Raw genomic sequence first — 16,951 nt, forward strand, 5'->3', positions numbered from 1 at the left:
TAGCAAGTCTACCTTTAGTTATGGATGATATAATCCTATATGTAAAAAATGCTAAGGAATACACACACACACACACACGCACACACACACAAATGCTACTACTAATAAATGAGTTCAGCAAGGTAACAGAATACAGAATCAAAACACAAAAATCAATTATACTTCTGTTTACTAGCAATGAACAATACAAAAATAAAATTAAGATAACTCCATTCACAATACTATCAAAAAGAATAAAATATTTAGGAATAACTTTAACATAGAAGTATAACACTTCTACATTGAAAATTACAAAACATTATGATAAGTGAAACAAAATCTAAATAAATAAATATCTCATGTTCATGGATTGAAAGAGTCAACATTGTTAAAACACACATTTTTCAAAATTGATTTACAGTTTCAACATAATTCTTATCATGTTGCCAGCAGACTTTTCTCTTTGTAGAAATTAACAAGGTGATCTTAAAATTTATATGGGAATATGAAGGAATTACATAGGCAAGATTTTTTATTTTATTTTTTTGTAGAAGAGGAACTAAGTTTGAGAACTTACATCTACCAATTTCAAAACTCTTTATAAAGCAATAATAATTAAGAAAGTGTGGTGCTGGCATAAGGACAGGCATATAGATCCATGCAACAGAATTGAGAGTCCATATATAAACCTTTTCACTTATGGTCAGTTAATTTTTGATAAAGGTGCTAAGGAATTTAAGGGTGAAAGGATAGTCTTTTCAACAAATGGTGCTGGGACAATTGTATATCCATAGGTGAAGGGATGGATTTAGAACTTTACTCAACATCACATACAAAAAATTACTTCAAGCAGCCGCATAGCACAGGGAGATCAGCTCGGTGCTTTGTGACCACCTAGAGGGGTGGGATAGGGAGGGTGGGAGGGAGGGAGATGCAAGAGGGAAGAGATATGGGAACATATGTATATGTATAACTGATTCACTTTGTTATAAAGCAGAAACTAACACACCATTGCAAAGCAATTATACTCCAATAAAGATGTAAAAAAAATTTTAAAAATTAATTCAAAATGGATTATTTCTAAATGTAAAGTAAAATTACAAAACTCAGAAGATAAAAGAAATTCTTTATGATATTGAGTTAGAGTTCTTAGATATAACATGAAAAGCATGATTAAAAAAGGAAAAAAGTGATGAACTGAATTTCATCAAATGTAAAAGTTCTGGTCTTTGAAGGACACTGTTAAAAGAATGAAAAGACAAGTCACAGAATGAGAGAAAATATTTGCAAACATTAATAAAGGAATTGTATATAAAATATTTAAATAACTCTAATGATTCAATAATAAGCAGAAAAAAATCCAATTTAAAAATGGGCAAAAGATTTGAGCAGGCATTTCACCAAAGAAGATACACAAATGGCTACCATGCACATTAAAAAGATGGTCAATGGGCTTCCCTGGTGGCACAGTGGTTGAGAGTCCGCCTGCCGATGCAGGGGACGCAGGTTTGTGCCCCGGTCCGGGAAGATCCCACATGCCGCGGAGCGGCTGGGCCCGTGAGCCATGGCAGCTGAGCCTGCGCGTCCGGAGCCTGTGCTCCGCAACAGGAGAGGCCACAACAGTGAGAGGCCCGCGTACCACAAAAAAAAAAAAAAAAAAAAGATGGTCAACATCGTTAGCCATTAAGTAAGCACAAGTTAAAACCACAATGAGACCCCACTACACACCCAAAAGAATGGCTATAAAAAATAAGACAGAAAATAACTAATGTGGATAAACTGGAATCCTTGTACCTTAGTATGTGAATGTAAAACGGTATAGCTGCTTTGGAAAAGAGTAGTTTCTTGTAATGTTAAACATAAACTTAGCACACAACCCAGCTGATATTTTAGAATGTGCAAGAGAAGGTTCACTTCAAACAGAAAGCCTTAACTTTCTGTCATAATTTCATTTATTCAACAGAAAACTTATTTAGTATCCACTGTGTGCACAATAGCGTGCTTGAAGCTGGGATGGGAGGGGGATATGAAGATAAATTAGATAAATTAATGACTCCTGTTAGGACTTCTCTGGTGGTGCAATGGTTAAGAATCTGCTTGCCAATGCAGGGGACACGGGTTCGAGCCCTGGTCCGGGAAGATCCCACATGTCACAGAGCAACTAAGCCTGTGCGCCACAACTACTGAGCCTGTGCTCTAGAGCCTGTGAGCCACAACTACTGAAGCCCGCACGCCTACAGCCCATGCTCCACAACAAGAGAAGCCACCACAATGAGAAGCCTGCGCGCCACAGCGAAGCATAGCCCTCGCTCTCCCGCAACTAGAGAAAGCCCGCGCGCAGCAACGAAGACCCAACGCAGCCAAAAGTAAATAATAAAATAAAATTAATTAATTAAAATAAAAAAAGACTCTTGTTTTCTGAGAGCTTTACCATCTAGTAGGGGAGTAAATGCTACCAGGCCTGATGTGTTGAATTATGTCAATCATGGAAGAAAGGATGGAAGGACAGAAGGAAGGCAGGCAGATAAACAGAAAGATTAGAGCAAACAAAAGCTGAATTCACAGGCTTGGAGGCAATTTCTGTCTGGGGTTATCAGGGAATCCTTTGTGGAAGAGCTGGACATTAAAAGATGGGTAGGTCATCCCAGGATGACACAGAGATGTGTGCAAAAGCTTGAAAATAGAAGTTCCATTTTCATTGCTGACTTATCTATGTGTTGCCATTAGACTTTACCGAGTCGTCACAAAGGAGCTGAACTCATTTTTATTATTCTAACAATTTTCCTTTAAAACCGCCTCTTCATATATACTTACAACCTAGCACTGCAGCGTATAAAGAAAATGCTCAGCTGTTTCCCAGAAGGGAGGAAAGGGTGGTGGTTTCACTGAACTATGGGTCAGCTTCTAGAAAACTATCCTTCTTGGCTGTCTTTGGTCATTTGGTCAGCCCCTCCTCCTCAGGGCTTCTGGGATCTGAGGGTCCATCTCTTTCATCTTCAGAACCCCCTGGAGGGTCAGAAACAAGCACTTGGAGTTTGCAGTCTCTTTTCTCATTTCTGTCTTTCTATCAGCTGCATTTTTCCCTGTTGCAAAACTTGAAAGACTGTATTTTCCCTGGGTTTTGTGAAAGGTTGTTTTGGGTCTACTTTTGATATACAGCAGCTTTGTCCTACGCTCCTCCTTTGGTATGGGTATCATGTCAGCCTCAACACTTTCTACTGACCTTTTGATTCTCCTGTTTCCCAATCTAAACACTTAAGGAACTTTCAGGAGAACATCAAAGTTAGTGGATAAGCAGGAGGCTTTGAGTCCTTTTTTCACTAGTATACTTTCCAGAAAAGGTCTCTTATAAGATACAAGCACGAATTTAGTTTGATCAACATCATCCTTGAAATTTACTGACATGCAGTATCATAATAAATAACAGTCCCTTGGCCTTTCTTTCTGTCTTTGCATTATTTACCTTATAGTTATCCTGTTTTCCTCTCTATTTCAGTCTCTCAGCATAAAAATATCTTTTTTATTTTTATTTATTTTTAATGTATTTATTTTTGGCTTTTTTGGGTCTTCGTTGCTGCATGCGGGCTTTCTCTAGTTACAGAGAGCAGGGGCTTCTCTTCATTACAGTGTGCAGGCTTCTCATTGTGGTGGCTTCTCTTGTTGCAGAGCATGGACTCTAGGCACGCAGGCTTCAGTAGTTGTGGCTTGTGGGCTCTAGAGCACAGGCTCAGGAGTTGTGGCGCACGGGCTTAGTTGCTCTGTGGCATGTGGGATCTTCCTAGACCAGGGCTTGAACCTGTGTCCCCTGCATTGGCAGGCGGATTCTTAACCACTGTGCCACCAGGGAAGCCAAAATATCTCATTTTTAGTTTTTAAAAAATTTTAGTTACTTAAATAGTAATATAACCACAATTTTTCTTCTATTTATTGCCTTATTGTTTCCATTATTTAAATTTCCGCTGACAAGTAACATTTTACTCTCCTTTTTAGTAATTTGCCACAGCTAATGTATAGATAGACATGATCTAAAAACAAATACCAGGGGGGTCTGAACCACTTCTCAACATGAATGTTAGAATAGTCATGCTCTAGAAAAAGCTAGTGGGTTAAACACTGAGAGACAAATCTTTATGGTTACCACATACACCCTTCAGTTTCTATCCATTCCTGGCTATTTTAGAAATTAATTTAACTCAACTGAGTGAGTATGGCCCATTTTTAAGCAGAAGTGAAAGAGTCCACTCTATATTTCCTAGATATATTATGCAGGACACTTGACCATAGTATCAGGAGATGCCTTATAGAGTCTAGGTCTGTGGACTGAAAATTGTCCAGGGTTAGTAAAAGTTAGCCTTATTAACTTATTTATAAGGCAGCCCAGAAACCCATATTCCACCCCACTCTGAGGATGGTCGCTAGGGTTGACTAGACTTTGCATGAAGCTTACCTTCCTCATTTGAGGTGCTCCTGCTATCTCCTGTTTCATCTAGAAAGGCTGCTGTGGAAAAGGTCAAGCCTGCAGCAAGGGCTCCTTGGGCTCCCACAGCTCGGAGAGCTCTGCGGGGAAGCTCAGTTACACTCACTGCTCGGCCAGCAGTGGACAGAGTTAACATGTTACCTCTGAGCGATGGGAGGTAACTGCATGGCCCTTCCTCCACCTCTGGCTACTCATTCTATTCCCACTCTATGAGGGGACATGTCTTCCTTCTCACAGCCTGATTCACCTGCCAATGGAAGATTAATGCCATTCTGGGGGTATCTTGTATCATCTAAACTTTAATTTGACCTGCAAAAGAGCCTGATGAATAGTATTTTCAGTGTAGAAACAAAGCAAATGAAGCAGAGAATGAATCACGTCTTTCTGGGCCTCAGTGTATGTTATCTGTGGAAGGAGGGGCTTGAATTAGATGAGCTTGTGGTCTCTTCCTGCCATTCCCCAATTCTATGGATCTACAAATTGCCAATTGTAGGAAACTGGTATCACCAGGAATGATACTCCCAGTCCTCTCTCCGCAAACAAGTTGCAGGTTTACAGCCATGAGAGTCGGAGATTGATGCGTGGTGAAGGCTTCTCTCTTTGGACGCAGCGTTTATTTTGGGGATTCAGAACACAACTCAGTAGTTGCCTTTTAAAGAAGGAACTGGCAATAAACCTGTCCATTTCTGGGCAGAATAAAAAAGAATAACTGATTTCTGCTTTCATTAGATGTTTCCCCTGATAGTCTCCTGTCATATAGGAAGTAATATGACTCATCATTTTCTTAGTACTTAAATTCTGGAAGACAAATCGCAGAATGTTCTATTTTCTACCCAGAAACTTATGGTGCCTTTTCCTTATATATAATAGTTAAATCTTTCTTTAGAGAAGAGGATATATCTTAATCCTTCTTACCCTATTCTATTTTTTATTGCTTCCATAACATTTATTACCTTTTAGCATGATTTAAATTCATTGTCCTTTTTATTATGTTTATTGTTTATGACCTATCTCTCCATGCTCCAAGAGGGCAGGAATCTTTGTCAGATTTATTCAATAATTTATCCCAAGCACCTAGAGCAGTGCTTAGCACACAGGAGGCACTCAGTAGATATTTACTGAATGAATGAACAATACCTAAACCTCACTAAACGGTCCCTATGTGCTTGCTATTATACTACACACCTTACATGATTATCTCTTTTAGGGCTGCCAACATGAACAACAATCATTTTCCTCATTTTACAGATGAAGAAACTGAGAGTTTACAGGCATATCCAAAGTTGCAAGTGTAATTGCATGTAAGTAAAGGCTTGTTTGACCCCAAAGACTATCCACTTGCCATTACGTTAGAACATCTAGAAATGGAGATATAGAAAATGGACACTAATCCGATACCCATAGCTGAGGTCAAGACACACAAATGTCCACAAGGCAGCAGACTTCTTTGGTAGCATCTTTTGAAACCACACTGGGGTGGGAAAGGGAGCAAGTCTTCAGGTCCCCCTCAGTCCCTGCTGTAATCAGATCCATCAATAAAAGACAGGGGTTTGTGTTTTATGGTCTCTGTTTTTAGCATTGGATTGGTATCTTCTGTGAGAATTACAACTGGTTTGAACATTAGCACGTTCTTTGCAAAGTCTAGAAGTTTCAAAAGAGGTTATGATCTGGGTAACAACCAAGGGTCAATCAATGTGACATGAGTGTAGGTAAGGGGCACAATTTAAGGTTAGGCACGGTGCCCAGGGCAAGTCACTCATGTTTCAGTTTTCTTATCCCCAAACTGGTGTCTTCCAGAGCCCTTGTGAGTCTCAGGTCTGATTCTAAGTGACAGTTAAAGAGTGTGTAAGGTTCCAGGTTTGGCATTCATAATGCCCCTGGGATTTTCTAGCTATTGTTTCTACCTATTGTTCCCTGCTCTAAATCTTGGTTTCTCCAGGAGAAGCAGAGGAAAGAAAAGGAAGCATAATGCAAAACTATACATTGATGGTTCAAGAAAAATATGGTAGCCATGTAGTCAAGGGGAATTACTGGGAACTTGTAGAAAGGGTGAGGGACTTGGGGTAGGTTGGGGCGCTCAAGTCACTCTTCCACTATTTGTTAGTGTAAGGGAGAAAAGTCATTTAATCTCTTTGGTCTCCAATTCTCTCATTTTTTAAAAAAAATATTTTCTTATTCTTTGTACATTTTTTGTGCTATTTTTAAAATTTGTTTATTTATTTGGCTGCGTTGGGTCTTTGTTGCTGCGCGCAGGCTTTCTCTAGTTGCGGCAAGCAGGGGCTACTCTTCGTTGCAGTACACGGGCTTGTCATTGTGGTGGCTTCTCTTGATGAGGAGCACAGGCTCTAGGCATGCGGGCTTCAGTAGTTGTGGCTCGCGGGCTCAGTGGTTGTGGCTCATGGGCTCTAGAGCACAGGCTCAGTAGTTGTGGCACACGGGCTTAGTTGTTCCGCAGCATGTGGGATCTTCCCAGACTAGGGCTCGAACCCGTGTCCCCTGCATTGGCAGGCAGAGATTCTTAACCACTGCACCACCAGGGAAGTCCCTCCAATTCTCTCATTTTAAAAATGAGGATAATAATTTCTACTTCTCAGAGTTACTGTAAAGTGGTATAGAGAATGCTATGCTGAACGGTATCATATGGGCTGGATTTTAATCTGTTTAGAATCAGACAATCTGATGCCTACCATTACCACAGAGGGTTGAGGGGCCCATCACCCAAGAACTGTGCTGTGTTGTTCTCTGGTTTCTGGAAGTTATTCATTTCTACTTATCAAGTATAACAAAATATTTCTTTTTTACTCCCATCTTACTCAAAAGAAAGGATGGCACCCTGATTTCCATATACCACATTCCCTGTAAACATCTTCCTTATTTCATCCTAATTCCTTAGAAAGGGATCCTCAGGTCACACACTGGGCTGTCTGATATTTATATGCAGACTTTTCAGTGCAGTGGTTGTGACCTTTGTTGAACCACAGAGTTCTCTGAGAATCTGATAAAAGCTAGGGTCTTTCTCAGCAAAAAAAAAAATTTCATCTGCGCCTAATTTTGCATATAATTTGAGATCATCCAAAACTCTGTTGAAACCTACTCATGGACAGAGGCTAAAAACCCTTGCCTAATGGTTGTGAAGTGGTCATGAGTACCATTTCTCCTTTCATCTCTAATAGTATTTGTGAATTACTAACATAAAACAATAGTCTTGTATCATTTTGTTTTCCTGAATTACTTTCTTTAATTTAGTTTTTTTTTCTCACTGTGACTAAGAACAAAAGCATTTAGAATAAGCCTTCCAGAATTTATTTTATAACCCTTGGCTCAGAATGCAATTGGTAAACCAATCTGAGCTAAAAACCACACTGACTCTGAACAAGCCATTGTTCTTAAGTCTTAACTGAGGTCAGCCAAGTCCTGAGCACGTATAAGTCTCCATAGTTTCCACTTTACTACTGGACATCTAACTACAAAGCAGAGGCTAAAAATAGATCAAGCCTAGTGTTCATATACACTCCACAGAATTGCATTTCCAACCCCACATGAGTTTTAATTAACAACACTCTTCACAACCAAAGAGAGACTTCATTTAGCAGGGAAAAGTTGATCTACTTTGAAAAAGTTAAAATACAACCTGAAGGAATTATGAAGATTTTGAAATGTTCAAAGAATATCATTTGCTCCTGTTAGCTCTGGGTCTAAAATAAGAAAAACTAAAATACCCCTGGGATTAGGTTAGCTTTCTTTTCTTTTACATTGCATTACACAAAGGAGAAAATATTGACATCCTCTTCCCTTTCTTGTTTCTAGGTCTACATGTCTACTAAGTGGAGTTGTTCAAACATAGCAAGCCATTAATAAATACCTAATTACCTACATAAATACTTATAGAGCAAGAAGGAAGATGTGAGGTCGAGTACAGATAAATAATTACAGTTCTACTGCCTACAGAAAGTTTATTATCTGAGGCTCTTTATAGTTAAAATGGCTGTCTTCCAAAGATAATATAGAGCAAATGTTTTCTGGATAAAATATAAAGATTCTCAAATTTTCAATTACTAATGTTAGATATAATTTATCAGATTGTAAATAAATATGAATATTGCTTCTGTGGTTAAAAAAAGAATTTGTATAAAATTAAAATAATTTTTACAAAATTTAGCAATAGAGTTTAAGAAGTAAAACTCTTTGAATTACAGATTCATAAAACTCTGTAGCCTCTACAGCATTGGGGGAATGAAATAAGTACACAAGGAGTTACCTTAACAACTGTATGGTAATAAAAATACCCATTTTCTACATTTTCTATAGACTTGGCACAGACAGACCAGGAAAATGGATATTTAAAACATAATCCTCTCTATTACAGGACAGCTGTTTCCTAAATGAGGTTCTTAAACACATGTATGGGACATTCTTCAGGAGAATGCAATGATACTGTCACATAGCATGGTGCTCGTTCCTATTTCCTTTGGAAGGCAGGTATTTGAAACAAGAGCTAAAAGAAGTGAGTTCACCTCCTCACTGACAATATTTCCATATGTGCAGCTAATCTGAGGTCTTTATGAATATCCCCTGGCACACATGACCCATGAAAGTGAGATTGCAAAACAATCCTGTTCCATTTTAAATGGAATTTCAGAACGTTGCCATCACACATTCCAGGTAAACTCCAGAGACTCTGGTACTGAACATGCAGAAGCTCCCAGGAGGTCAATGTCAGTGCCCAGGAATCACAGCCGTGGATCAGGTACTGCTTAAACCCACAGGGATTCAGGCGTTTCTGCCTTCAGAAACTGTCCTTACATACAAGCCACCATATTATTTCCTCAGTAATTTTTTTAATTCCCAGAAATAAACACCTTCTCCAGTTGCCCTAACAGATATTTTGTGGACTTAAATTTTGTAAGACAAAATTATATCTGTTTAGAACAAATAATGCAACCTACGCCAGATGGAGGAGGTTTGAGCCAGCAGGTGATTACTGATCACATAGCCCAGGAATTTTTATGTTTTGAAGTTCAGCAATTCTTTCTGTGGACTATAGATAGATGTTTAATAAAATCACATGAATCTTGCAAGTGTGTTTTAATCCCCATGACACATTTTGCTCTGGATATGGAGAAAATAAAAATTGGCTTGGACTGAGAAATTATCTGCCCAGCATTTATCAGGCTGGAACAACAAACACAGAGAAACCAAGCTCAAGGTTCACAGGAAATGTGTCTCCCGGGGACACTGCTGCAGTAGAGGGTTGTGATAACTCCCTCTTTGAGTGACTACAGGCTCACCGAGAAACTTTCTTCTCTAATATCAAACATTATCAGTAGGCTTGCTGTTTGAAATTTTATCAGGAAGAATGAGGTATTGCCTTCTTGTGTGGAGGAGTTGCTGTTGACAGAGAAGCAGCCTCAGTTCCCAGCCCAGGTGCTGAGCTCCACATAAAAGGTTTCTAGATACAACAGTCCTCATTTATCTCAACTTGACTGTTTCCAAAGCAGCAGGACACTGGATTCATTTTTCAGACCAGACCTACATCTAAGCTCCATGCTTCCTAGAATCCTACTGAAACTCTCTTTTCCTCTGGTGTGTGGTCTCCCTCATGGCAATGGGTTAAATCCAATTTTGTCAGAGTACCAGTTTGCTCCTGGTATTCTTAGGCTGACTGAGATAGGGCCATGTTTTTATAAAATGCCCTGGCTAAAGAAAATATTTGCTGCTTGAATAATAACTCGGAATTTTAACCTTGGCTTTCATATATTGAAAGACTAGAACACATCTCTGCTGTAGTTTGGGATCCTGTGGTCTGTGAATTTCAAATTCTATTCTCATCTATGACTTCCCTGGTGGCACAGTGGTTAAGAATCCACCTGCCAATGCAGGGGACAGGGGTTTGATCCCTGGTCAGGGAGGATCCCACATGCCACGGAGCAACTAAGCCCGTGAGCCACAGCTACTGAAGCCTGCACACTTAGAGCCCGTGCTCCGAAACAAGAGAAGCCACCACAATGAGAAGCCTGTGCACCACAGCGAAGAGTAGCCCCTGCTTGCTGCAGCTAGAGAAAGCCTGTGCGCAGCAATGAAGACCCAACACAGCCAAAAATAAATAAATAAAATAAAATAATTAAAAATAAATAAATAAAATTGGAAGTTAAGACTCTGCATGAGCATTTCTTTAAAAAAAAAAATTTCTATTCTCATCTAAGTTGAAATGTTCTCAGGACGAGGAAACCTGCTGTGAGTATTGAAATGAGGTTTCCTGGCTCTGCTGCTGCTGAATATTGAACACGACTTGTGGCAAAACATCTCTGCTTCTAGCAATATCGCAGATGGCAATTCAAGCAAGACATCCCAGGGTGGCTGTGAAGCTTTTTGTGAAACTCAGAGAAGGAAGGTAAAGGGAAATCGTAGACATAAGTCCCAGGCCTCCCAAAACATGGCCTTGCTCCATACCTGGTTTAAAGGTAGGGCTGCCAGTAAGAAGATAAGAAAATGTGACATGGGGAAGTTATTCAGAGAACGTGGCTTTGCCCTAAATTCGTAAGGCTGCTTTGGACATACCCATGGGAGTAGCCATAGTCGTAGGCTGAGGCAGCCTTCTGACTGACTGCAGATGAGAGGGCAAACTCGGAGGCCCGGGAAGCCTGCTGCTGGTAGGACGCGGCGGACGCCTGGCTGAAGGCCTCGGACTTCTGGCGGTGGGCAGCGGAGGAGCGGCTGCTGTAGGCAGTGGAGCCGTGGGTGTAGATGGCCGAGCTTTTCTTCTCCTGCTGGTACTGGCTCATGGTGGTGCGAAGGTTTTTGTTGTGGTAGCTGCGATCATAGTGCTCGTGAAGTTTCTGATAAAAAGGCAGAGACATCATGTGCCCCCAGGGAACCAGGCAATCTACAAGAAAGCAAGAGTTTGGGGGTGAACTATTAAGGAACAAACCCAACAGAACAAGTCATCTAAACCAACATGTAAAAATTAATACTCTTTTATCTGTTCCAAAGAGTAAGTGGAAACTGATGTGAAGGTTAGTTTAGCTGGTTACTCAATAAATTCCTTGCTTCATAGCCCAGATGTACCCCCTCCTATCATTGTACCGTCTTCTCCTTTTTTTAAATACCTAGGAGATCTTTACAAAGTTTCCCTATTGTGCTTTTTCCTTAGACCTTTCATAGCATATATTTCTAATTTTTTGGCATTTCATTCTGACAGGGGCTTCATCTGAGAGAATATGTAATGATGGAGAGTCTGCGTCCAGCCAACGTGGTTTTCATTCAACAAATAATAACTGAGAACCTATTTTGAGCCTGGTACTATTCCAGCACAGGAAATACAGAGATGAACAAAACAAACAAAACCCCTGCTCTGATAACCCTATATACAACCTTATGATCTATTGCAAGAGACAGACAAATAGAGAAAATAAAGTGTAAAGTATATTAGAACCTGCTAAATGCTATAGAGAAAAATAAAACAGGAAAGTGGGATGGGATGCAATTTAAACAGCATCATTAGGGATGATGATGATGACTGAGCATGAAAGTGACATCTGAGCATGAGAATATCTGGGGGGAAGTATTCTGGTTGGAAGACCATTGCAAAGGCACTGGGGTGTGAGCCTGCCTGTTGTACTCCAGGAATGGCAAATAGGCCAGTGAGGCTGCATGGAGTGAGGGAGGTGCAGGGAGAGGTATAGAAGATGATGTCAGAGAGGTGGAGGGTGGGGAGGGCAGATAGTGTAGTGTCCTACAGGTGACTGTAAGGACTTTGAATTCTATTCTGAAAGGGCTAAGGAGTCACTGGAATGTTCTGAGCTGAGAATCACTCTTGCTGAGTTTGAGAATAGACTGTTGAGAGACAAGAGTGAAAGCCAGGAGACCAATTAGAAGGCTGTTATGGGCTGAGTTGTATCCCCCCCCCCCAAATTCATATATAGATGTCCTAACCTTCAGTACTTCAGAATGTGACTGTATTTGGAGATAAGATCTTTACAGAAGAAGTGAGGTTAAACTGAGGTCATTAGGACAGATTCTAATCCAATATGACATGATTGGCATCCCTATAAGGAGAGGAAATTAGGACACAGATATGTACATATACAGAGGGAAGACTGTGTGAAGACACAAGAAGATGACCATCTACAAGCCAGGAGAGAGGCCTCAGAAAAACCAGCCCAGCTGACACCTTGATCTCAGATTTCTAATCTCCAGAATCATGAGAAGATAAGTTTCTGTTGTTTAAGCCACCCAGTCTATGGTACTTCGTTATGGCAGCCCTAGCAAATTAATATAAAGGCCACTGCAATAGTCCAGGCTAGAGATTATAGTGGTAGCAGTGGAAGTGTGAGAAGTGATCAGACTCTGCATGCTTTGCAGGCAGAAGCAATAGCATTTGTTGAAAGTTCTGGATTAGGGTGTGAAAGAAAGAGAGGAATGAGAGATGGCTCCAAGGATTTTGCTTGAGTAATTGGAAGACTAAAACTGCTATTAACTGAGACGAGCCAGGAGTGTAAGAAAAGAGCAGTTCAGAATGGAAGAACAGGAGACTGGTTTGAGACATTCTACATTTGAGATACCTGCTAGACACCCAAGTGGAGAGATTAAGTGATTAATCTTAAACTTAATTAAGAGATTAAGTTGGATATTTGACTCTGGAATACAGGGTAAAGGTTCAGGATGGAGACCTACATTTGGGACTCACCAGCATTTAGATGCTATTCAATGCTGAAAAGAAAATAGATGAGAATGAAAGTCCTAGGACTGAACCCTGGAGGATGCTTATATTGTCATATAACAAGCTCTCTCGAATTTCACAAATACTTCAAAAAGGTATAGTGTCAAGGCAGAAAAATTCCATTAAGAATATGAAGGCTTCTAGTCTTCCTACATAAGGCAGCAAGAAAGTCAATCATCAGTGTAGCAGTTTGCATTGTGAACATGACCTAACAGTCCTACTGAAAGTCAAAAATAGGTTTGCTTAGTATAGAGAGGGGAAACTTCAGACTGCATTATCTTTCTTGAAAAATCTGTCCACTGACAGAAGCGTATCAGCCATATTGACAACCCTGGATGAAGTAGTGGTTTTATGGAAGCCCCCTCTTACATTTTTTTTTAATTAATTAATTAATTTATTTTTGGCTGCATTGGATCTTCGGTGCGGTGCGCAGGCTTCTCATCGAGGCAGCTTCTCTTGCTGCAGAGCACTGGCTCTGCAGCAAGAGAACTGGCTTTAGGTGCGCAGGCTTCCCTGTGCCACCAGGGAAGCCCCCCTCTTCCATTTTTAATGCTTTTGTGCATGTCCTAAATTTTTTACAAGTGAAATTAGTTGTAATAAATTTTTCAAATCTTTTAAAAAAATTCTAAATGAGGACTGAATCCTTCTAAACTTGCCACATTTTCTGTCAAGTTTAAATCTACTTTTTAGGACTTCCCTGGTGGCACAGTGGTTAAGAATCCGCCTGCCAATGCAGGGGACACGGGGTCTATCCCTGGTCCAGGAAGATCCCACATGCCACACAGCAACTAAGCCCGTGTGCCACAACTACTGAGCCTGCGCTCTAGAGCCCCTGAGACGCAACTACTGAGCCCACGTGCCATAACTACTGAAGCCTGTGTGCCTAGAACCAGTGCTCTGCAGCAAGAGAAGCCACAGCAATGAGAAGTCCGTGCACCACAACAAAGAGTAGCCTCTGCTTGATGCAACTAGAGAAAGCTCGCGCACAGCAACGAAGACGCAATGCAGCCAAAAATAAATAAATAAATAAATTCAAAAAATAAATCTACTTTTTAGAAAGCCTTTTAAAGTACAAGACAAGCTTGCTCTTCAATTCAGTTCCATTAAAAACAATGAGATAAATATAAAAACAGTTTCTAAGATGAACTGAAAAGCTGTTTCCCTTTTATTATTACTTTATGTTTTCTTGTCATTAGTCCTGCAGATTTCCAGGCCAAACCTCAGACTTGATAAATGAGGATCTTTGGTGAGAGCGGGAGCAGGAGACTGAATTCTACACAATTTCTCAAAGTGTTTCCGATGTACACTGAAGTTTGAGAAATGCTTGCCTTAGAAGATAGGAGTGATTTTAAGGACAGGTAGAGAATAATATTTCAATGGATTTTAAATGACTAGTGTGGAGAAGTTTTCAATTTTTTGTGTTTTTATTTCAACACCTAATAAGAATTTTCACCTCTTAAAAATTTTTTTTAAAAAATCTACTTTTTTTTAACATCTTTATTGGAGTATAATTGCTTTACAATGGTGTACTTGTTGCTGCTGTATCACAAAGTGAATCAGCTTATACATATACATATACCCCCATATCCCCTCCCTCTTGTGTCTCCCTCCCACCCTCCCTATCCCACCCTTCTAGGTGGTCACAGAGCACCGAGCTGATCTCCCTGTGCTATGTGGCTGCTTCCCACTAGCTATCTATTTTACATTTGGTAGTGTATATATGTCCATGCCTCTCTCTCACTTTGTCCCAGCTTACCCTTCCCCCTCCCCATGTCCTCAAGTCCATTCTCTATGTCTGCATCTTTATTCCTGTCCTGCCCCTAGGTTCTTCAGAACCATTTTTTTAAATCTTTTTATTTAAACTAAAGAGTCAGCATGTATTCCCTAGAGAAGAAAATCCAGCAAACTTCATTCCAGAAATATTTATGTTAGGACTCATGGAAGATATCAGTCTACATGCCATTTCTCAAGAGGAAGAAAATAGCTACCAGCAAGCAACTTTGCTTCAACCCTTAAATAGATTGCTATTTTCTGTTCTAAAATATACAGGATGATGATCAGGTGTAATGAATTATTATTAGACACATTTTTATAAAACAAAAGGGTTGAATATATAAATATAGAAGTATATGATCAGGCATTTATAAAGATGTTTGATAAGCTTCTGTACTGATACATACTACACTGCAACACAGCACATGTTATTTGAATGATGTCCAAATAAATAGTGAATGACCTTCCTGTGTATTATGTTATAAGCTAAATTCAGAACCCAAATAACTTGAAATGCTGTTATTTTCACAAAATAAAATCTTTAAATGTCTTGCCTCAATTCTATTTTCCATTCGCTTTATTTCTATTTTCCCCAAATACGTTTATTTTTAATAATACTTAATATTCCAAGCACAGAGATAATATATTACAAGTAAACAGGCTTTGGCCTTATGTCAACTCAGCTGGTTGTCATAGCTCTGACCTCTGGAACAAAGGTACAACTACCTTCTCCTCATCAAGTAAGTGAGGATTATCCCCAACACATGACAGCTAGAGTGTATTGGGAGGAAAGATGGTTTGGTTGTCTTCCATTCCTTTAAGACCTGTGTTTTTTCCTGAAAATAATTTGGGAATTTAGGAAGAGACAGTAACTCCATAGTTGTAACTGTGACATGATACTTTGTACAGGCATTAGAGGCTGAAAGCTGATAAAAATTCTTCACAGAAAATATTAACTTTAGGATCATGATGTGGGGCTCTTTGTTGCCTCTGAAATATTGCTTAACCATTTTCCGATTAGAAATACCCAATGTACCCTTACATTCATCCACGTGGCACTGTCAGAGCAAAATCACTGAATTAGAGACTAGTGACTTCAGAGCTAGTTTACTCCTTTTGATCTAATATGTAATCAGGGAGTATTGTAGGCGTATGGAGGATAGAAAACACATGATTTCCTGTTACCTCACCCATTCCAGGTTTCAACCAAACCACTGAACTGTAACTTGGAAAGAGTACTTGACTCACGCTTACAGTTCTATCTGAGACAGCTATTATCTTTTTATAGTTCCAGAAACAGTAGCTTAATTTTAAAAGAATCCACTGATCTGAGAGAAGAGCTGTGCCAGCACAAACTGGCACCCTGCCGCTCGTTTTCCTTCCCCGGAGCTCCACTTTCCTATTTCTCTGCTATTCTGACATCTCTCTGAGAAAACTGCTGAGCTCAGAAGATAGAAAGAAACCACACACACTGCAGTGCTGTTGAGCACATAAAATATCAAGTGCATTCTTCTGCCTCAAGGTCACACTTACCAGTTTCCAAAGGAGTGATGGTGGTGGAAATGTTCCGACGTGACTGTGGAGCTGGATGAGAGAATGAAAAACCCACGCAGGTTGAATCCAAGAAAATGTTAAGAGGCAGGGCTAAAGACAGGACCCTGGGGGCCAGTTCAAAAATAATGCATGTGGTCAGGCTGTAGAATGTCAGAGCCACACAGCCAGCCTTTTATGGCCAAGAGGGCAGATAAATATAGCACCAAATGGGGAGGGTAGTCCTAAACCAAGAGGAAGAAGGAGGCCCTGGCAGGTAGCTGCCTCAGTAATTAATTACATTAATGCCAGTCAATGGCTCTGGCCTGATTAAACCAAATGTAGGATTTTTATTTGGCTATAAGAGCTATTTTCAATATAATTTTATCACAGGATATTTAAAAGCATAATGGAAAGAGTGGTTTGTGTTGAGAGTTAAAAATAGGTGCAGTAATCTGATTCCCAAAATGGAC

General features: G+C 39.9%; 1 protein-coding gene across 2 annotated transcripts in view; it reads right to left on the reverse strand.

Annotated features, from left to right (window-relative positions):
* MYOM1 (myomesin 1) overlaps nt 1-16,664 on the reverse strand; it is a 142,543-nt gene extending 125,879 nt beyond the window's left edge. The window contains exons 1-2 of one of the 2 annotated variants that reach the window (XM_067699592.1): nt 16,482-16,664; nt 11,015-11,339 (exon numbers count right to left, since the gene is read on the reverse strand). In XM_067699592.1, coding sequence (XP_067555693.1) covers nt 11,015-11,316 — 302 coding nt within the window. In that variant the 5' untranslated portion in view covers nt 11,317-11,339; nt 16,482-16,664. The remainder of the gene's footprint in view (nt 1-11,014; nt 11,340-16,481) is intronic. The other variant, XM_067699591.1, reaches the window with a different exon arrangement.
* Nucleotides 16,665-16,951: the final 287 nt, after the last annotated feature.

This window comes from Pseudorca crassidens, chromosome 12 (genome assembly GCF_039906515.1).
Source record: "Pseudorca crassidens isolate mPseCra1 chromosome 12, mPseCra1.hap1, whole genome shotgun sequence".
Lineage (NCBI taxonomy): Eukaryota > Metazoa > Chordata > Mammalia > Artiodactyla > Delphinidae > Pseudorca > Pseudorca crassidens.